At 37.1% G+C, this 23,696-nt stretch overlaps 1 protein-coding gene across 1 annotated transcript in view; it reads right to left on the reverse strand.

Annotated features, from left to right (window-relative positions):
- Positions 1-23,696, reverse strand: part of UVRAG (UV radiation resistance associated) — a 324,547-nt gene that overhangs the window by 132,469 nt on the left and 168,382 nt on the right. The window contains exons 9-12 of the mRNA XM_065881900.1: positions 12,430-12,514; positions 10,578-10,665; positions 9,613-9,673; positions 1,143-1,308 (exon numbers count right to left, since the gene is read on the reverse strand). Of these exons, the coding sequence (XP_065737972.1) occupies positions 1,143-1,308; positions 9,613-9,673; positions 10,578-10,665; positions 12,430-12,514 (400 nt within the window). The remainder of the gene's footprint in view (positions 1-1,142; positions 1,309-9,612; positions 9,674-10,577; positions 10,666-12,429; positions 12,515-23,696) is intronic.

Consider the following 23,696-nt stretch of genomic DNA (forward strand, 5'->3'; position numbering starts at 1 on the left):
TAGTTGCTCCATGGCATGTGGGATCTTCCCGGACCAGGGATCAAACCCATATCCCCTGCACTGGCGGCAGATTCTTAACCACTGTGCCACCGGGGAAGTCCCCTGCCTTTACTTTTGAAGGATAATTCACTGAATACAGAATTCTAAGTTGGCAGTATCATTTTACATGCTTTAAAAATGTCACTGCAGGGCTTCCCTGGTGGTGCAGTGGTTGAGAGTCCACCTGCCAATGCAGGGGACACGGGTTCATGCCCCTGTCTGGGAAGACCCCACATGCCACGGAGCGGCTGGGCCCGTGAGCCATGGCCGCTGAGCCTGCGCTCCACAACGGAAGAGGCCACAACAGTGAGAGGCCAGCGTACTGCAAAAAAAAAAAATGTCACTGCATCACCTCCGGTTCCCAATCTTTCTCTTAAGAAATTAGCTTTCAGCCTTATTATTGCTCTTTTGAGGCAAATCTCTTTTCTCTCTAGGTACTTTTAATATTTTCACTTTATCTCTTTGGTTTTCAGCTGTTTTACTATAATTCCCCTAAGTATGTTTGCAACTTATTTTGTGTTGTATTTAATGCTTCTTGAACTTATAGCTTGATGTCTTTTGTCAAATTTGAACTCTGTCATTATCTCTTAAAATGTTACAATTACCCTGTGTGCTCTCTTCTCCCTCTCCGTGACTCCAATTATATGTATATTAGACTTTTTATTGTGTCCTACCTATGTCTAGCACTTTTCGATAAATCCATCTCTTTTGTACTTGTGCCTGGTCAGGTATTTTCTCCTGGGCTATCTTCCAGTTCACAAACCCATTTTTTAGGTATGTACAATCTGCTGTTAAGTCTTTTATCTTTTTCCTGGTTGTCTCTCTGACAAATCTTAACGCATTTTATTTGGTGACTAGCGGCAACAGATATTACATGAATATGTGCAGAGTATATTATACTTACCTCACAAAAGCAAATTAAATTTGAATGAGTCAATTTTGCTATCAACAGCAATTTTGACTACACTCTATTTTAAAGAAATGGAGCACTTTACAAAGGATATACAAAAATCACCACAATCTAGGTCACATTTTATATTTTTAATACAGTCGATGCTTCATACTGCCTTAATGTGAAAAGAATATTTTAAAAGGATACTTACTCTCTCTCCTTTTCAGTCAACTTGTCATTAATATTATCTTTGATTGTTGATCTTGATCCCTTATGAATTATAGGATATCTGAGGGGCACTTGTAGGAAAAAGGAAATCATTGATACTAAATGTGCAGTGTAACCAAGGGCAACAGCAATGCTTCCATCATCTTTTGCTGTAAATTCAAAAACAGAGAAATAGAAAATAACTATTTACCTTATAAATGTACCTATGAGATCATAATAAATCAATTTCCAGAGAGATTTTATAAGAAATAATTGATAAAATATTATTCACCTATCTAAATTATATGAATTTTATAGAAATCTAAACACATTAATAAGATTTGAAATTTCATCTACTACATTTAAAACTATTTCCCAATAATTAATGTGATGAGATTAAAATTTGATATATAATCTTAAGAGTTCTTACTGCATTCAAATCTCCATTACTCTCTTTCCCAGCATTTTTAAGGGCAAAAATAATACCTGAGTCTATTATACAATGCAAAAATTAGTTTCAGAGGTTTAAACATTACATCTATATTAACATTACACTCGTTAACAACTTTATAAGCAAAACAGTTGTACTGTTGTACTATTGTACAACGTTATTAATTCCAAGGTGAAGTGAAACAGCACAGTGCATCCTTATGGGGTATGGTCTCAATATGCATAAAGAGAGCATTGTTTAAGTCTGTGAAGTTTGAGATAGGATAAGGAGAAAAAAGTGTTTTAAATAGTAAAAGGTCAAAAACCACATTGTTCATATATATTCTATTTATGCAATTTTTGTGTGGAAGCAACTGTTGGAAAAAATACATGTCTCCTACAGTCAAACATAAGTATGTATCTTTTAAGAAGTCACAGATTTTTAACTCAACATCTAGATTTCTGCTACTGCCTACCAAGTGACAAATAATCATTCAGGTACCCAGAACTGAAGGTAATACAATAAAAAGTTTTAAGCTTGCCCCAGGGGTAAGGAAAAAGTAACTGCTTGGTATACAATATTCTTAAAATACTTTAAAAAGTTCTCTGTCTCTCTCTGTCTCTCTGTCTCTCTCACACACACACACACACACACACACACATACACATTTAACACATATCTGGAATACATCTGGCTAGAGAAAGGCTGAAATGATTGAGATGACCTTGGCTTGAGTATTTCCTGATTTTTAAGAGTACCTTTAACTTCAATTATTAGTAATATTTTCCACATTCTTCTTTTTTATATTTAAACTTGGTTATCTAAGCACTACCTTCTTACTGTAGGACCCCTACTACAGCCGTATACTACTCAGTGCATTCTCCACCCTTGACTACCAAAGCAGATTCCTTGATCATACTGTAAAAATAGGTAACTTTTATTGAACACTTTTTTTTTCTGCCAGGAATTGACCATGATGCTTTATTTCTGATAGTCATTCATTCATCAACAATTAATAAACTGGGCACGTTTTATATGCTATTTCATTCAATTTATAGATGAAGAAATAAGGTTCAAAGAAGTTAAGGAACCTGTCCAAACTAAGATAGCTAGTATGTGGGTTGACCTGACACGGATGCCTCTGTCTTTCAGCACTCTACCATACTGTCGCAGAACTTTACTGTGGAATGTAACAATTTTTAACTTTGGAGCCTAGAACACACCAAGCATATAACACACATGTATTATCTTAGTTTCTTCACACTTTTCTAGTAAGGGCAAAGAACACATAAAAACTCCTTGGTAACATGTTCGCTCAAATCAAACTGATGAAAAAAAAAATCAAACAGCATTCCTTTCAACTGACTACTGGGCATGCCCTAACTGACGAGAATCCTATTTTTAGAGACCATGTGCTCTTGGCCCAGACTCACAGTACTATAATACTTTCCTACTGTTGAAATATGTATATCAGACTACCTTAGAGACTGAAATTACATTACATTGTAAATGCATTACATTATAATTTAATCATCATATATAATATTAGAGCCAGGAGAAACCTTAGAAATCACTGCATCTGATGCTATCAACTTAGAAATGAGAAAAATAAGATTCACGTGGCATAAGTGACTTGGTCAAAGCCATATAAGTAAAAACTATGAGTGATGGAGTGGGAGAGAGAATTCTACCTACACCCCAGCCCCCCAAATATTTATCCCTGGAAGCACAGCTGGCATGGTGAGTTCCATGAGATGTTGCTGAATCCTGCCTCCTGCTTTCTCTAAAGAATAGGGCTTATCAAATTTAAAATATTTCTATCAGTAAAAGGACTTGGTCTTTCAGAACCTTCTTTTGAGGGGAGAGGAAGAAAAAGAGAACTTACAGTAAGTAAGCTCTTACAGTAAGAACTTACAGTAAGTAAGCTTTTCCTTTCGTATGTGACCTTACAGAAAAGGATTTGAAAACTTCCAAAAATCAGAATGCCTCTCAGTTAGCCTGCCCAAAATAGGTCAAGTGCAAACTATAGTTTAAAAAATCTATCCAAAGCTAAACACTCAAGCATCTCCAGTTTTCCGTATTACTAAAAGGGTAATACTAAAGAATTAAGTTTGCCTATTTCGAGGACTACATCCACATATATATTAAAAGAACGGAAACTGGTCTTCTAACACCATCTCCTTTCAATAATCAAAACAATTTTATGGGTTTCCCTGATGGCGCAGTGGTTAAGAATCTGCCTGTCAATGCAGGGGACACGGGTTTGAGCCCTGGTCCGGGAAGATGTCACGTGCTGTGGAGCAACTAAGCCCGTGCGCCACAACTACTGAAGCCTGTGCACCTAGAGCCCGTGCAGCTTAAAGAAGAAAAGCTACCTCAATGAGAAGCCTGCGCACTGCAACGAAGAGCAGCTCCCACTCGCCGCAACTAGAGAAAGCCTGCGTGCAGCAACAAAGACCCAAAGCAGCCAAAAATAAATAAATAAAATTAATTAATTAAAAACAAAACAGGGCTTCCCTGGTGGCACAGTGGTTGAGAGTCCACCTGCTGATGCAGGGGACGCGGGTTCGTGCCCCGGTCCGGGAAGATCCCACATGCCACGGAGTGGCTGGGCCTGTGAGCCATGGCCTCTGAGCCTGCGCGTCCGGAGCCTGTACTCCGCAACGGGAGAGGCCACAACAGTGAGAGGCCTGCGTACCGCCAAAAAAAAAAAAAAAAACAACAACAACAAACAAAAACAATTTCGATTAAATTTAAACATAAAAGGGCATCTCTAAGAGAATCTTATATATGTACATCAAAAAGAAATAGCAAAAACGGAAAACTGGGTAATACTGGAAATCAGTTTTGATTCTAGTTATTCAAACTCACCATTGTTTCCACCACAAGACTCCCCACTCCACCCATTAAAAACCCTAGGTTGTTTCCCATTCCAGGCCATAGTGCTCCGTCACAGCCTCGCAGTTAAACACTGTGGTGTTGGATTTCCAATATTGAAGCTTTATATTAAAAAGCATTTTAAAAGGACCATGGGTAAGGCATTACAGGGCCCAAGGGTATTCCAATACCCTCAAAAGGAAAACCACCCTCTGGTAGGGAAGTCACTTTCATCACCCCAAGACCACTGTACCTCCAATGGGAAAATGTGAGCTCATGTGGTTAATTATGGCTATTGCTGGCCACGAAGCCTCAGATGTCACATTCTGTTGCCAATCACTTTAGCTAAAAAAACCAAAAGGTTTAAGGTTTCCAGCATTCCAAGATCTAAAAGACTTTTTACCTGCCAAAGCCAAAACCTGGCTCTCTGGGGTGTGCTTTTCCAGTAAGCATTAATGACGCCCCTAACACCTAATGCAGAGCAGAGGCTTGTATGCCTTATGCTGCTCTGGGGGTTAGAAAGGTCACAGATGATAGGTTTGTTGGTGAAAATAAGTTAGAGGGGGAGTGGGAGGGTTCAGGGAGGAACAGGAATAAACCGTAGACTCAGGTAAGTGAAAAAGCCCTTATTAAAACAATGTTTTAAGGGGCTTACAAACAAAACAAAATTCTGCAGTTTCCTCATAATAAATATTTCTGGTTTTTCGGCCCCTCTCACTGTTGTGGCCTCTCCCACTGTGGAGCACAGGCTTCAGACGCGCAGGCTCAGTGGCCACGGCTCACGGGCCCAGCCGCTTCGTGGCATGTGGGACCTTCCCGGACCGGGGCACGAACCCGTGTCCCCTGCATCGGCAGGCGGACTCTCAACCACTGCGTCACCAGGGAAGCCCTGGTTTTTTTTTTAAATGTAGGTATCTACTCGGGGCTGCAGTAATTTTTATAATTAAATCTTTTATGTAACTGTTATGATAATAGATTCCACAAACCCACAATGGCCATGACAACATTATAAATTCATTCAAATGTCCCTGTGACTTATATGTTGGACAAACTATTAATATTCAAATGCATCCAAGTACAATAAGTGATCTAAAAGCTCTTACCATCCTGCCTTCCCAATCACTGAGGCAGCTGATTTGGTAAGGAACCATGCACCCACTGATCCAGACAGGACAAAATATTTAAGACTCTAATCATTGCCACAGCATCTATGGAATCATTCCATGTTCTCAATGAGACACTGTTTGACATATGGACTCTCCTTTCCAAGAAACCATGCCTGTATGAAGGGATACAGACACAGAAGGAAATCTGGGTCTCATTACCACGAAAGGCTCTCATGTTATGGATTACTTAAAAACACACACAGTTTTCTTTTTTTTTTTTGGATGAGAAATGTCTCAGTCAATGGAACTCAAATGAATACCCTTCACTGGACAACTTTCTCCCGTTGTGTCCCAGTCTCTCTGGAATACTCTAACTGAAACTTACCCAGTTAGAAGAGGAGAAGAGCACAGTAAGTGTTGGGTCACTATGGAGGAGTTTCCCAAACAGTGTCAAGCCATACAATGTAAAGTCTATCCCAGCAAAGTCTCATGAATATAACAGAATAACCGGTTTAGAGTTCTGTCACTACAGTCTTACTAAGAATGCAGCTGCTACAGAACACTAAAGGTTGTCAGAAGTCTGGAAGAGGTTATTATTCAAAACAAGGAAGAAAACTGCATCATGACAGGAATAACATGGACCTTAAAATCAGGCCGACCAGGGATGATTTTAGCTCTGCCACTGGCTAGTATGAGTCTTCGGAAAAATTAACTAATCTCTCTGAGCTGCAATTTTCTTGTCTTTAAAAAAAAAAAAAGTTGAGTATAACTCTTTCCCTCACAGAAGGAATTAATTCTCACACTGGTGAGAATTAAATAAACAAGACAGCATCATGTATGATGTTCCATGTTACCATATTTCTACTCACCGAACCTAAAATGTCCCATCCTTCTTTCAAAAGGGGAATACTATTTCATCTTTTAAAATACCTCAGGTATCATCTTCTCTATAAAGATTTTCCTGATTCCCTCCTGACAGACCTGATTATTCCCACTGAGTCCCATGTACCTGGTATAAACTTCTAAGTGCCTCGTTAACCTCAAGTGGACTGAAGTTTCATGGAGGTAGGATCAATGCCTTGGTCAGTTTTGTATACTCCCAGCACCTGACACCGTAAATGACACACACAAGGCACTCAGTAAATTTAGTACATGGAAGTGCCTTACAGAATGCCAACGTAAGATTTTAAAGTCCAATACTACCATATGTGCTGCTTAAAATTTCTGATTCCTAGGAGTCATGGGAAGTAAACAGGGCCTTAGAGTAGAATTAAATATTTATTTCATTTTATCTCCCATTTCATTTTTTTAGCAGTAAAAACTGCACTTGAAAGCTAAACTAACTTTTTTAAGGGAAGAAGGAATGTATTCAGCTTGTTGGGCATACTAAGTATAGATAGCAAACAAAAGCTAGGAAAAACTAGGAAATAAATCACCTCCAGAAAACAAAAATAGAGTCAAGAAACATCCCAGAATGAATTAAGGTGATACTCCAATACTGATAGCCCTGCTTCTCTTGTTGCCGCCTCTCAGATCATTCTGTATTTAGCAGTCAGAGTGACTTTTAAAAAACATAAATCAACTCATATCATCCCCCTTCTTGAAGCCCTTCAGGGGTTTCCCACTCCACTGAGAATAAAATAGAAACTCCTTCCAGAGGCCTCAAGGCCCTGGCTGACTCTCTTACCTCTTCTGATAGAACTCTTCCCTTTTCTCACTATGCTCCAGCTACACAGGGCTGCTCTGGTCTTTTCTGTCCTTCCTTCCTTCCTCTCTCTTGCAACTAATTCCAATTACATTTATTGAGTGCCTTCTATATGAAAAGCCCTTTCAAATGCAATCTCAGTCAATCATCACAATGAACTTAAGATGTAAATATTACCTCATTTTACAGGTGAAGAAATTAAGCTCTGAGAGATTACATGATCTGCCCAAAATACAGGTATCTTCTCCCATGCCCCTCACCCTGAATTTTTTCAGATATATCAAGCCCATTCCTCCATATCCTCCATCATGACCGCTCCCTCTTCTAAGAATGCTCCTCCCCCAGCTGTAGTGTAGTCGGTTCCTTTCAGCCTTCAGATTTTGGGTTAAATGTTTCTCCTCAGACAGGTCTTCTCTGACTGTTTTATCTACAGTAGGTTCCCCTATTCTCTAAGATAGTGTATTCCTTTATTAAACACTTTTTAAATACTTATTTTCTTGTTTATTGCCTGTCTCCCTCAATAGGTTGTATGCTCCATGAAAGAAGAGAATATATTTGCTTTTTCCATCATTATATCCTCAAAACACAGCACAGTGTCTGGCATTCAGGTGCTCAACTGATATTTTTTCAATAAATGAATATTCTGTATCCCTGCAACCTGACACAGGGCTCAAGGTACTTAATAGGTTTATTAAATAAATGAAGGAATGAAAGAATGGGGGAAAAGATGTGTCATGAGCTTCAAGACACCATAACATACAAGTAACACCTAAAATTAACACCAAAGCACATCTGTATGACTTACAGAGATTAGAGGGAACACTGTAAAATGGAAACCAGACAAATCCCAGCAAGATCATTGCTTAGCTTTTGTGGTCTCATACAAGTCACTAAATAGCTCATTTACACATTGTAAAATGAGATTATACCACCTTCCTTATAAGGCAAAATGTCTTGCCCTTAAATAAAATCTTAACAATCATGTAAAACAGGTAGTACATGAACTAATGTGCTCATACTATCAATTAGAAAATCAACTCAAAGCTTAGATGACTTGTTCCAAAATAGATGGTTTCTAGAAGGGGAACCAGGACTCAAATATAGGTCTTCCCATTCCTGTTTTAATCACTCTTCCTTTTTTTTTTTAATTTATTTTTTATTGAAGTATAGTTGAATTACAATGTTGTATTAATTACTGCTATATAGCAAAGTGACTCAGTTATACATATATTTACATTCTTTTTCATATTCTTTTCCATTATGGTTTATCACAGGATACTGAATATAGTTCCCTGTGCTATATAGTAGGAACCTGTTGTTTGTCCATTCTATATATACCAGTTTGCATCTGCTAATCCCAAAATCCCACTCCTCTCCCCCTTGGCAACCACCAGTCTATTCTCTGTGTCCCTGATTTTGTATCTGTTTCATAGCTAGGTTCATTTGTATCACTCTTCTTATGTCCCAACTACTTGTAAGTCTTGTTGTAAAGGACAAAGGAGGTAATATATTAAAAGTCTTAAATGTTAAAGGACCACAAATAACAACATTTTCTTTATAGGGAAATGGAAGAAAGTCCCAATCAGAACTAGTAATGCTTTCTTCCTGAATAACTTATTCCCAAATAGATTAATGTGCTAGCTTTGGGAATAATCTACACAACTACTTAACAGTCCTCAAAGCATTGTTTATATTAGGAGAAAAGAACCCACTTTACTAACAATAAAAGTAATCTTTCTAACCAATATGCCAAATAAAATAAGTTCTTTTCTCTGGCATACTGGTAAAGGGATTAGGAAAAATATTTTTAAATATAGCAATTACTATGAATCATATCTATAACATCTTTAATGTAAATTTATTTTAGTTAAAAGAGGACAGAAATGACAGTACAACAAGTTTAACCTACAGGGGTGGGAATGTCACAAAATTAAATTTTCAAATACATTTTACATCAGCAGAAATATGGTTTTCTAAATAGAACAAATTAATGTTTATTGCTTTGCTCCCAACACAAATTTTTCATGAAAAATCAAACCAAAAGGACAGGGATATTATTAGTATTTTGAGAATCCTACTGTCTGATTTTCTTAAAGCTCATTCAAAAAGTATTTTCTTTTAACTTTCAAATAGAAAGTTCAACAATTTTTTTGTTTTTTCATGATTAGACCAAATATCCTCTTAAGTCTTCCATCAGGGAATCTGACTCTATATACTTACAATTGGGAAGGGACAGAAGGTCCAGAAACCCTCTGGATAAAGTGCCAGGCAACCAACATTTCAAGATCTCTCTCTTTTTCCCTGCAACATACCCGTATATTATACCAAATCTTTAGAAGTATAAGAAATAAGATACCTTGGAAGTCCTCAGAATTAGGCAACTTGACACCACATACAAAGTAATCCTTATGCTCATTCTGTAAATACAACCAAAGAATGAAATTAATTTTGTTTATGTATAAAGCAAAGAAGTTCTAAATCTAAAAAATTTACATCAGTATTAATTCAAAGACGATACTGTCATAGACTCAAATTATTAACCAAATTGTTGAAGCTGAATGATGAGTACATGATGATTTATTATACTATTCTGTACACTGATATACACTTCAAATTCTCTATACTATAAACATTTAAAACATCATATCTAAGCAAAAAACCGTGTCAAATTTTAATCATAAAACTATCGTTTGACCAATTTATAGCTATAAATGAAAATTTTAAAGTAGAATTAACAAGATTCTGTGAGCAACCTAAAATCCTATTAGGTTTCCTCTCAGAAAATTAGTCTTTTAAGTCTCTTTTCATTAAAAAGAAAACAAAACCACCAAATTTAGCAGATTTAGTTCTCTAAAAAATATTCTAACCAGTTACATTTGCATTTACTCTAAGAAACCAGATTCAGAAACTTAATATCCTGACAGTTACCTCAGGAATATCTTAGGTAATACTAATAAATATAAATTAATTAGCCGTTATATTTTTAAAGCAATGCACGTGTATCTGCATCTATGTGTCAGATATGGTGAAAGTTGATAATTTGGTTGAGTGAAAAGGTCTTAAAGAAACCAGAAATAACTTGGCATTCTTTCAGATGAAGATGAGTGCACCCCACCACCAAACTGATACAAAATAAATCAAATGGTGGAACCTAATGCCAACTAATTCCAAATCTACTTTTTAAATAAATATTAGCTTCTGAATGAATCATGACAGAGCATATGATTAAGACTAGAGCAATGAGTTTTTGCTTTGAGAGAAAATTTCAAACAGAAATCATCTTAAAAAAAATTTTTTTTCCCCAGAAAATTTGAAACTTACCAAATCAATAGGGTAAATGTAGGAAAGCTCAGATAGTAATTGCCTGCAACGAATTGTCAACTGGGCATTAGTCTTCAGAAAGAGCTCTCTAATGAGGAAAAAAAAACACATTTTTAAAAAAAAACATGTTTGCATGCTGTCTAACAGTTATTTCCACCTAACTGATGCAGAGAAAGATTAATGGTCTGTACTGGGCCACAGAAGTAGAAGCAAGAATAATAGCTAACATGAGTCATGACCTATCACTAAATACTATCAATCAAGCTAACTATACTGAGGCCTATTTTATGTGTCCAACACCATGCTAAGAGATGTGAAACGTACAAAATCACTGGCTGGGCACCTACTACTACATGCCAGGAGCTTCACAAATGGCTTTAATTACTACAACAATTTACTCAGTTGATATTACTATACCCATTTTACAAACAAGAAAACAAGATTTAGAGAGGCTCAGTAAGCTGACCACGGTCTCATTTAACCTGAGGCCAATTTGTTTTTAGGAAATATCCATATGGTATTTCCTCAAAAAAGTATTCTATTTTCATTTACAACTACAGATATTATAACTACCTCAAAAAATAACCTGCTGCCATATTACAAAAATAACAGAATAAAAAAAGGACAAAGCAAAAAGCTGTGGCATGAGATGATGTACCTCTTCTCTTGCACTATTTAAGAAACATGACCAACAGCTAAAATACCCGTAGAGCATATTGCCTGCTCAGCTGTGTCAACAATTAAAAAGGAGGTAATTTATAGGAGAAACAGTAGGTCAAAGTGGAATCTAAAGTAGTACAATGCAAAGAGCACTGAAGACTTAAAGGGATTTAGTCCTGCTTTCCTAGTGAAATGGACAGAGTAACCTCCAGGGCTCTGCTTTCCTATCTGCAAACTGAGAGGATTAGATGATCTCCAAGGTTCTTTTCAGGTTTCTCAATTGCTAAGGTTTCTTAAGGAAAAATGCAGGATGGGATGACTTTCTAGGAAAAGTGAGTGAAGATGAGGAAAAGATCAGAGGTGGTAACAAGTTAAGCATGTGCTGGGAAAAATAACGGGAAAAACTATTAGCATTTGTTAAATGAATGTCACAGAGCAACTGAAATTAGCTACAGCTGTATGGGGCCATTTTATTGAAGGTTATTTGATAGTGAGGCAAAACAATCACGATTGGTTCTTAAGAAGAGAAAAAATGATCGTAAAATAGTATTTTAGGAGGGCTTCCCTGGTGGCGCAGTGGTTGAGAGTCTGCCTGCCGATGCAGGGGACACGGGTTCGTGCCCCGGTCCGGGAAGATCCCACATACCGCGGAGCGGCTAGGCCCGTAAGCCATGGCCACCGAGCCTGTGCGTCCGGAGCCTGTGCTCCGCAACAGGAGAGGCCACAACAGTGAGAGGCCCGTGCACCGCAAAACAAAACAAAAAAAATAGTATTTTAGGAGAAGTCTGCTAGCAACATGGAGGATGAACTGAAAACTGGAGAGACTGATGTTAGAGAGAGAACCTGGGAGCTGTTGAGGTCAGCCAAGAGAGCTAACAGAAGTCTGAAGGAGTTACTGAAGAAAAACTGTAAGCTGCGCTAAATGTAGAAGACAGGAAGAGGAGGAGATTCAAACATTAAGTCACAGTGCTGTGGCCCTGAAATCTAGAACAGTGTCCTTGCTTCCGATTCTGACTACATACTAGGAGGTCTCATAAGCGACTCTAGCACAGTAGGTATTGAACAAGTGAAAGTGGCGTTGAACATATTAACTGGTACTAATACCGGCAGCTTTAAAAAATACTCCTTTTCCAAATCCTCTCCTCAAAGTAAACTCGACACTCATAACAACCATTCTCAGTGTTCCATTTACCTTTTCGCAGTACACTCCTTCCTCAACTCATTTAGGGATTCCTTCTGGAGTTGAAGCTTGAGGTGCTCAGCCGAAAATGCACTTCCTAGAGAGAGACGAAAGGAGACAATTCCAGATGGAACACTGCAGACAGGACTGCCCAGTCACAACCGAACAGGCAGAGCCCAGTCCCCTGACTGTGAGAGGGAAATAAAAAGAGTTAAAAGGTAAAATGGGTTGGGGTTGGAGGACTTCTGGGGGGATTAATGAGAATAAACTTCCTATTGCTTCCTTTTTTTGTTGTTGTTGTTGCTTCCATTTTTATACAGCTTCTAGCAGGAGTCAAAGAGTAAGAGTTTAGGATTCTCTGCCTACAGATTTCTGGGTCACTGACCAAGAAACTCAGATGCAATTTTTAAAATTCAGACAACTTCAGTTTTTAAAAAACTGGCTATGGACTCTGGGTGCTAAGGATGATTCACTAAAGGTTCATCAATTGTAACAAATGTTCCACTTTGGTGGGGGAAGCTTTGCACAGGTGGATGCTTGGGAGTATATGGGGAATCTGTACCTTCTGTTCCATTTTGCTATGAACTTAAAACTGCTCTAAAAAGTAAAGCTTAATTTTTTCTAAAAAGGTGGTTAATTTGTTTTTAACTGCAAATGCTATATAACATTACTGAAAGTATAAAAAGTAGAGCAGGAAAAATTACCCGCATATTGACTACTACAATATAGTTCATCAATCTAAAGTTTTTTATGAAGTTTCATCTTATTCATATACATAAGTAGTTTTAGTTACAATCACAGTGTGCAGGAAATGTGTATTCCGATTTTTCCAAATTATGTCTCAAGCATTTTTACATGTTGACAGATAGTCTGAGTTACAATGTTTAATGGCTTGTAAAATTTAACTCCATAGATGTGAATTAAAAGAATATTCCACATTTTAACTGATACCCCAATACCTCAATTCCACTACAGGACTGCTTTAGCATTGCAATGATTAATATTTGTGTATAAGCCTGATCTTTTGTATTTATATCAACTTTGGAATTTCCATTTTCATTCATGTGATCATAAAATCCTTTTACATCTTCCTACTCTAAGAAAATGAGCCTGTCTCAGGAAATTCCAAAGGTCCTGAAACACAGAAAAACAGTCTTAGATCCTGACATACTAAGTTCTAGATCTTAAAAAGAAGCTTAGGGACTTCACTGGTGGCGCGGTGGTTAAGAATCCGCCTGCCAGTGCAGGGGATATGGGTTCGATCCCTGGTCTGGGAAGACCCCACATGCTGCGCAGCAATTAAGCCCGTGTGCCACAACTACTGAGCCTGTGCTCTAGAGCCCACAAGCCACAACTACTGAAGCCCGCGCGCCTATAGCCTGTGCTCTGCAACAAGAGAAACCACCGCAATAAGCCCGCTCACTGCAACTAGAGAAAGCCGGCATGCAGCAATGAAGACCCAATGCAGCCAAAAAAAAGGCCAAAAAAAAAAAAGAAGCTTAGTTTCATGAACTGTGATCTAACAGGAAAAGGTGCCCTAAACTCTTCTGCACATCTAGGGAGGAACAAGAAGTAGTTTAATTGATCAAAATACAGTTTGGACCTTAGAACTAAATTCACCAACCTAAGTAATTTTATCAACATATGTCTAAGCACCCTGCTCTTCTCTCTCAACTGTATTTAAATGACCAGTAAGTTGTTAACTCTGCTCCCCAAACAGAACTTAATCAAGGAATACCACTTATCTTCTTTAGCCCCAATATAATTCCTCACCAGATTTCCATATTGATAAGAGATAGCATTGAGATAATCCCTCAATGATTTCAGAAGACATTTGGGTTGACAACCTCTACCCCTCACCCAATGCACTTTTACCAGAAAGCACATGAATTCTTCCACCACTATACAAATTTGCAATGTTATTCTTCATCCCAGATAAAAGGCTGCCTCAATTCTAGTGAAATCACAAATGGGCCAAGACAGATCTGGGTTTCAAAATGCAAATGTATGCACCCTCTTTAGCTTTGAATGTCTTTAGAACATATCACACGACCAAAAAGAAAACAAAAACAAAAACTCTTGCAAAACAAAGAAGGAAAACAAAATTTAAAAATACACAGCCAGCTAACAGATGGGGTAAAAAGTTAATAATAGGTAAATCTGGGTGAAGAATGTAAGTGTTCTCTGTACTCTTGTTCTTGCAATTTTTCTATAAGTCCAAAATGATTTCCAAATAAAAAGTAAAAGAGTAGATCCAAACCCAGAAAAAGGTCTCCTGAAAGGCTATGGTTTTCCCACAGGCTTTAACAGAACTAAGGCTTTAGAACACAGACTGGCAACATCTCTCCAAAACATATCAGGTTCATTTTTCTGTTAAAAGGTAATACGTCTCATTGGTCACCGGGTGGTCTCTGGAACAAAACTGAGTGAGTCTGGTTTAATTAGGCTCAGGTAGAGAAGAACTAAGTATTTCAAGATACCTCAGAAAACTCAACCTAAGTTCCAAAAGTCACTTCATAGGAAGTAATAACATTGAGGTAATGATGTGCTCAAGCTCTTTACATGTTGTTCAAGTTATATATTACCAGCCTGAATACTACATGATTGGTGTTGTGTCCTCCTAAGGATATTACATATAGAAGCAATGATATCCATCTTTAAGACCATGGATATATCCTGCTTCTCATCTAACTTTCTCCCCAGATTTAGCATTGATTGGTATCTTCTGCTTGAATCAATTTTTACTACTATGGTTGCAAAATAATATTCCAACTCCAGTACTTCCTCCATACTTATCAGTCAGCATTCAGCATTCTTCTCTAAGCAACAGCCCTTCCTTCTCCATTAGCTATCTATTATCAGTATGGAATCATGAATTCTCTTTTATTTTTCAAAGATTTATAATCATTACTGGATTTAATTATTTTGGTGCTCAAGTGGTCCCAGATTTGACCAGCCTTCAGCCTTGTTCCAGCGCCCTTCTGATATACTACGATCATGTTATTCAAAATATTACCTTATTTACTTTAATTGCTGCAGGATCTGTAGTGATATCCCCTCTCTCATTCCTGATACTGGTAATTCATGCTTTCTCTCTTTTTACTCAGTCAGTCTGGCTAGGGGATTATCAATTTTATTGATCTTTTCAAAGGACACCTTTTAGTTTCATTGACATTCTCTACTCTCTTTTTGTTTTCAATTTGACTGATTTCTGCCCTCGATTATATCCTTCCTTCTGCCTGATTTGGATTTAATTTGTTCTTCTTTTCTAGTTAAGGTATAAGCTTAGGTTATTGAATGAAGGCCTTTCTTCTTTTCTAGTATAAGCATCAAATGATATAAATTTCCTCTAAGCATGCATCCCTTAAAATGTTGATATATTTTCATTTTCATTCACATCAAAATATTTTCCAATTTTCCTTGTTATTTTTTCTTTGACCCATGGTATGTATGTGTGTGTGTGTATTTGTTGTACAATTTCAAAATATTGAGTTTTCCAGGTATCTTTCAGTCAGTGATTTCTAGCTATTTCTGTTTTGGTGAGAGACAATACTTTGCATTATTTTGCATTTATTTGTTTTATGACACCAAATATGGCCTAACTAAATATTCCATATGTATATTCTGCTGGTGTTCTACTGTTCATTAGGTCAAGTTAGTTGATAATGTTGTTAATGTCTTCTCTCCTTATTGATTTTCTCTCTACTCGTTCTATAAATTACTGAGAAATTAGTGTTATGGTTACCAACTATAATTGTACATTTAGCCATTTCTCCTTTCAGTTCCATCAGTTTTTGATATATATATATATATATATATATATACACACACATACACACACACACATATATATAAGCTTAGTTGTTATATTCATACATATTTAGAATTGTTACGTCTTTTCATGAATTTGCCTCTTCACCATAATGTAATATCCCTCTTTATTGCAGGTAATATTCATTGTTCTGAAGTCTACCTTGCCTGATATTACTAGAGCCACTTTGGCCTTCTTTTGGTTGGTATTTGCATAGTGCATTTTTTCCATTCTTTTACCTTTAATCTATCTATATCTTTAAATTAGAAGTGTGTTTCTTGTAGATAGGCTTTAGTTAGGTCTTTTTTTTTTTAATCTTTATAAAATCTGAACAATCTCTTTTTTAACTGAGGTATTTAGAACATTTACACTTAATATAATCATTGATACATTTAGATTAAGAACTACCATTTTGGGCTTTCCTGGTGGCGCAGTGGTTGAGAGTCCGCCTGCCGATGCAGGGGACACAGGATCATGCCCTGGTCTGGGAGAATCCCACATGCCGCAGAGCGGCTGGGCCCATGAGCCATGGCCGCTGAGCCTGCGCATCCGGAGCCTGTGCTCCGCAGTGGGAGAGGCCACAACAGTGAGAGGCCCGCGTACCGCAACAAAACTATTAGTTTGTTAGCTGTTTTCTCAATGTTCCATTTATTCTTTGTTTCTTTATCCCGCTTTCTCTATGCTTTTGGATTTTTTTTATGACTTCCTCTTTCTTCACTATCAGCTCGTTCTTACCTCCCTCTAAAATTTTTAGTGGTTGCCCCAGAGTTTACAATATATAACTTAAATTAATAACAGTTTACCTTCAAATAAAATTATACCACCTCATGTAAAGTATAAAATCCCAACAACAGTACACTCCCAACTCTTCCCTTCCCCACTCGTAAAATACTTCATAAATTTTACTTTATGCATGTTATAAACTCTAAAACATTATTTTTGCATTAGAAAATCAATAGTCTTTAGAGCAATTAAAAAAAGAAAAAAATTTCTTTATAATATCTTCCTTTCAACCATTTCTGGAGCTCTCAATTTTTGTGTGTAGAGCTAAGTTTCTGTATGGTATCTTGTTTCTCCTGCTGAAGAATTTCCTTTATTATTTCTTAAAGTATAAGACAGCTGATAATGAAATAACTTAGTTTTATGTGAAAGGGTCTCTTTGCACTTCAGTTTGGGTAATTTCTGTTGACCTATCTTCAAGTTCAATGATTCTTTCCTCAGTTGTGTTGAATCTACCAATGAGTCTGTCAAAGGCATTCTTCAGCTCATTACTGTGTTTTTGGTTTACAGTCTATCCATTAGACCGTTTCTTACAGTTTCCACCACCTCTCAGCTGAAATTTACCATCTGTTCTTGCATGTTATCCACCTTTCCACAAAATTCTGAAGCATATTAACCATAGTTATTTTAAATACTCTCTCTGACAGTCCCAACATCTAAGTCATCTCTGAAGTCTTTTTCTGTTAATTTCTTCTCCTGTCAACCTTCTGTTGTTGGTAATGGTAGTGATGGTTTTTTGTTTTGGTTTTGCTTTTTTTTTTGGTCTCAAAAATTTTGATTTAATACTGAACATCATTTGCAGGGCAACAGAGAAAGAAAAAGGCATGCTTATTCTTCTGTTAATGTGGAGGAATGAGTCAATACAATCAAACCGAGCTGGATCTGGGTTCCGTTGCTGCCATGATTACCTTCAGTGCAGCACATTCTTCAAATTGCCTCTAATTTTTCCCTTTTGGGGGTGGTGGTGGCATTGGTGGTAATGGTGAAGATGGTCTGACAGAGGCGTTTTCTCAATGACACTATACTATTCCCAGATTTAGGTATTCCCTGTGAACCAGCACCTAAGTAAGGGTGTCTCACCATGCTCTTGCCTCTCCGCCTACAGTGACTTGTTATTCTATGCTTTCTAGCCTGGCTGGGGAGGAAGGGAGGGAAGTTCCTCTGTTGTCCTGGTTAAACCAGGCCATACTCTGTGTCCCTGGGTAGGGCTTTCTCAGTGATACTTTCCCTCCCCTAGGGATTGGTTGCCTTGAAATCTTAGTACTTGGATAGATTCAAGAAAAGTTATAATTCTGTACATTATCCAGCTTTCTCTTGTTGTTAGTGTGGAAGTGATGCTCCTTCCACCTTTCTACATCCCAGAGGCTGGAAGTCAAATCTGAGGATATTAATTTAAGTTTTTTTAAAGCTCTTCTCTGTGCTTTGTATTTTCTGTTTCTTTTAGGTCAGCTATTGTTTGTTCAACCTGGTCTAATTCATAGTGTTTTCCTCAAATATCTGATGACCCTTGGTTTTCCCTTTAAATCCATGAATAAGTGATTAGATTGGTTAGTATAGGTAATAATGCAGGTTTCCTTTGAAGTTATAAAGATTTATTTACATAAAAGGCTTCACCCCTGAATGGCAGCTCAGCGTAAGTGGGCAGTTCTTGCTGACAATTAGCGTTCCTTCAAGGTATATATGCTGGGAGAAGGCAGTACGTTTACTTTAAATCACTATCACATAAGGAGAGGTTTACTTTGGGATTATGTTACTTTAGGGTATTTCACTCTTAAGTAGAGCTGCCTTTCATGTCTTCCCTCTGGGTTGGTTGTAAAATTCCACAGTCAGGCTTTGCTCTACATTTCTATGCCAAAATCTCATACCACGGAACCTAACCAGGTCAGGAATCCATTATGTTTAGAAAGCAGTTGGAGCAAATGTTATAGGAAGTTACCCCAAATTTACAAAGGAAAGAAAATGGGCCAGTAGGCCCAGTTACCCTAATTATTGCTCCATCATTCCTGATTTCCATACCTGGGAATTGCAAGTTGAGGTATCTGAGAGCTCTACCAGAAACTCCCACTGCAGCCTCTTCCACCGTATTCCAGGTTGCAGTTTTCCTCTGCTCTAGTTTATTCATCAATACAATTCTATCTACTTTGTGTCTTTGAGAGCTATGTCAAAAATCTTTGCTATTCCAATGGCACCCTCTTTTATTTTCACCATCACCAAGGACTTACTTTTTATGCATGTATCTTTATCATCATATCAATGAGTCATTGAGAGGGAGAGAAAGCAAATACATGGCTTGGTTTACCATACTTCGAAACTGCTTTCTGAAACCCTTGGCCCTATCCATGATACACCATGGCCCCTCTGTTCAGCAAGAACTCAAGTCAGACACTTTAATTTTAATAACCAAATGTCAATGCTGTCTCCTATAAATTGAATAGCTGAAGAATATGAATCTTGTTTCAATCAACTAAACAAAACACAGACTCTTTAGGTTCCCTCTCACCGAGAGTCTGGTCTCAGACTGGCCAGTGGCCAGCTCCTGTCAAAATTACAGTTAAAACCAGTAAATTGTCATTCTTCTGAGCTTTCTACATCAAGGCAGATGACCAAAAAGCAATATACTTCGACTATTTTAGTTTTTCTCCCCACAGAAATGCCTTTTCTGTACTATGATTTATGATGCTCCCGTTCTCAAGGGTTAATAGATATTTCTTGCTGTAACTTTTGCAAAAATTTGCAATTGACTGTATTTCATTATGATATCTAATATCTAGCACATAAGAAACTGCATGCTAAATTCCTCTTGGAATTTGGTGCCAAGAGAAGATTTTTTTCTCCCTAAAGAACTGATATACTTCCTTGTAACAGGCAAAGGGAAGCACTGATACCTTTCATAACTCTACACAATTGGCTTGACAGCTAAGAAGGTCAGAGTTAATTTAATGCTTAAAAACAATAGGCAGATCCTATGGGAGGAAGTGTACTATACTGGAAAGCCCATGGACTTAGGAATCAGAAAGATCTGGGTTAAATTTTACTTTCACGACTCTAAACAAGTGTTAACTTCTCTGAACTTCATTTTCCTCATCTGTAAAATGGGGATAATTTCACTTTTACTGAATATTTGCATTTTCTCAACCTGCTCCCATGAAGCTCCAAGTAGAGAGAGAAAAGTACACAACCAGCCTGATTGATTTTACCTTAAAAATGACAAACACAAAGCACAAATAGGCACCACATCCAATAATCCTATCACAATTTCCTCCTTAGTCTGCTTTCTCATTCTTGGAGATGACTACTCCATACATTCCCCCCAATCCTTAAACCTCCTCTAAATCCAATATATTAATTACCTTACCTCGTAAACCTTGAAATAATAGGAGGATTTCTTCATAATCCTACCTACCACCAAATATGAAACTCGGCAGCCTCCATGCCATTTTCTTAGCCTTCTCCTCCTGTTCAATGGATAAGGCAAATATCTTCGCTTACACTTTGAATTCCTTCTTCTCCAACCTCATGTCATGCTGCTACTCTCTTCCTAACAAATTATGTTCCAGCTACAGTGGCGGCCTTTCTATCCTACAATACAGGCACTTCCTATGTCCAAGCCTTTTCACGTGCTGTTCCCGTTGTTGTTACCCCAGCAATTCTTATCTTGCAAGACTGAGCTCCTCAAGCCATCCTTTTCTGAGCAATCTTTGTAAAAATGGTCTCCCATAGTTAACTTCTATCACCACAGCTTGTTTCCAGTCCTTCTCACAATCTGACATTTACTTTATTTGTTGGTTTCTTGTTTACTATCTTACCCATTAGGTAATTATCCAAAATTGGAAGTCTTGATTCTTCCCCTTTCTCCCTTTCCCCCAACATCTGCTTCTCCTCCAATATTTGTTCTGATGAATGGTTAATTATCTGGCCAGTTGTCCAAACCAGAAATTGGAAATTATCTAAATCTTTCTCTCTCCTTCTCTCCTCCAATCCACTAAACCATTAACAGTAGAGTCCATCATTAAATATCTCTTGAACCCACACACTCCCTCCTCCCTTTACATTTCCAAACTGTTTAGATTTTAATTATGTACTGCTTAGATTACTATAATAACTTCTGTCATGACAATTCTCTACGCTTAACTCTTCAAAGAGAATTTTCTAAAACATACGTCTAATCTCCTATATTATAGTCATCAACACAGTTGTATCTACTTTTTGTCTTTGAGAAATTTGCTTATTTCAATAGATCTCCAAACTTTATGACATAACTTCCTTTATGATTAGGTTGTTATTTACCTTTCTAGCCTCTCCTGGGGACCTTTACTCAAAGGTTAGCTGAGGCTTTACTGGAATTACCTGAAATTCTCTACTCTACTTCCATGCCTCTGTATAGCTGTTCCCTCTACCTGGAAAGTCTCACCTTCCCTCCATAGCTATCTACTACATATTCTCCTAGACTAAGCTCAAATGTCACCTCCTTTACATGGTGTTCTGATTTTCAGATGCTCATCTTCTGTGTTCCTATGGTACTCTCCATGTATTTTCTGTCATATAACCATCACATCTGTCATTCTGTTTCTAACATCTTACACAATGCCTGGTTCCTTCTGTCTGCTCCATAAATGATGAATAAATGAACTGACAAAGGCACGCGTGTACATACACACATCAATGCCCTTCCCACATCCTTTACATGCCTTACGATCTCCTTTTACTTCTGTGATAAAACATCTAATTGTACATTTTTTGTAAATGCTACTTCCAATGCTTTGGGGTAATAAGTAGAGAAAAAATGATGACAAACCAAAATAAAATTCTGTCCGGTGGCTTATTTCTACACATCTATACTTTCCATGGCAAGTATGGGGGAGAGGGGGAGATTAAAATATGACAGTTTGACTTTCTTACAATCCAATTAAGATATTACTGAAATAAATCGTTACAAATATATGGAAAATTAATCATTCTGAAAAGAAAATCTGAGGTTTACTTAGAAACCACCTTTGCCTGCCCCACCACCAAGTTGTCTGTCTTTTACTGCCTTTCACAAGCTGCATACAGGCCAACAACTGAAAGTAAAGAAACTTTAATAAATCCCAGAGGAAAATTATCCTCAGGTCCCCAAAATTTTGAAAGGCAGATATTAATTTTGAAGGAAATTTGTTTAGGAATTCCTGTCAGATGGCTCCAGGAAAATCAGAGCATGTATACAGACGAATAAAATTTAAATTTGCCGTCATTTGTAATAAATATATCTTGAATTGTAAGGTCTGTGAGAACTAATTTTTCAACTTGTGACCTTAGAACCTATGAGGAGAAAATTGTTACACAATGCTTAATAATGTCTTTGTAAGTTCAAATAGAAATCTATAACCTTTTGATAGAAGCGAAAGCACCAATTTAAATATATTGTGTGATCCTTCTTTAATCTGAGATGCAGGCCAAATAAGCATAATAATTTACTGACCAAGCAGAAGCTAATTAAATAGAACAAACCATATATATATATATTTCACCTTACTCAAATTTATTGCAAAATGACTATAATTATCATAATTGATGGAAACTTCACATAAATCATTTCTTATTGTGGCAATAAAGGATCAAAACTTCTTATTCACTGAAATTACCAACAGGAATTTCTCTCCCCAGATCTGAGCAATGAAATCTGACACTTCTGACCTCTTCTACACACAATGTCACTTACAGAATCAGTTTTTGCTCTTGCTTACCAAAACAGATCAAAGACTCTGTAAAACAGGAGTTGAGTATGGCTGATTAGAGAATTCCAATAGGTCATTCCCACCTAATGGAGGCTTTCCAGTTAACAAATGGCATCTATAGATACATGTGGGTCAGAGAATCTTCTTCTTCTTTTTTCTTTTCTTCTTTCATTGCTGGGAAATTTATCATTAGCATAAAACTTCAAAAAATAAAGAGATTCACCAAAAAAGGTGAAGAGATCCCTATCCTTTCTGTCAATCCTATCTCCTAAGATAACTAAAATCTCAGAGCTATAAGAAATCTTGACTATATAACTCAAAATTTTGTTTGGTTTGTCTGTGAAAAGGAAATTAGCCCCAAAACTTGGATGATTTGCCTAAGGACAAACTGAAAGACTGACAGATCTCTTAGTTAAGATACAACCAAATCAAAGAAATCTTTGGCGAAAATTCACTTTACTCATCCTGTAATAAAAATGAATACAGCAGAACAAAGTTCTCCATATAAGTCCATAGGTAAAATGGAAAACTAGCAAACCATCAGTCAGTTTATCTGTTAGACATATACCAGAGAAAGCAACAACGATATTATGTTTAGTTAGAAACAAGACAGGCTTTGGAATGAAATAAATCAAAATCGGAATCTGGATCTGTTACTTATCTATGCAACCTTGAGAAATGTTTCTAAGCCCCAGTTTTCCTCATTTGGAAAAAGGGAGTAATAATTATTATCTCTTAGTACTATTTTAAGAATTAAATGATAATACCATAAGTGAAAAAAGATCTGGCATGCTACAGGATTTCAATAAAAATTACCTGCTTCCTAGGATTTATGTAGGATTCAGATTTTGCAAAGTTTTAGATAGTATGGAATAGTGAGAAAAGTACAGAATTTGGAGACAAGAGGTCTAGATCTACATTCCAACTTTGCTCCTGTCTGTTTGTACCTCGCTAAGTCACTTACCTTCTCAGCA

Source organism: Phocoena phocoena, chromosome 8 (assembly GCF_963924675.1).
Source record: "Phocoena phocoena chromosome 8, mPhoPho1.1, whole genome shotgun sequence".
In the NCBI taxonomy this organism is placed as follows: Eukaryota; Metazoa; Chordata; class Mammalia; order Artiodactyla; family Phocoenidae; genus Phocoena; species Phocoena phocoena.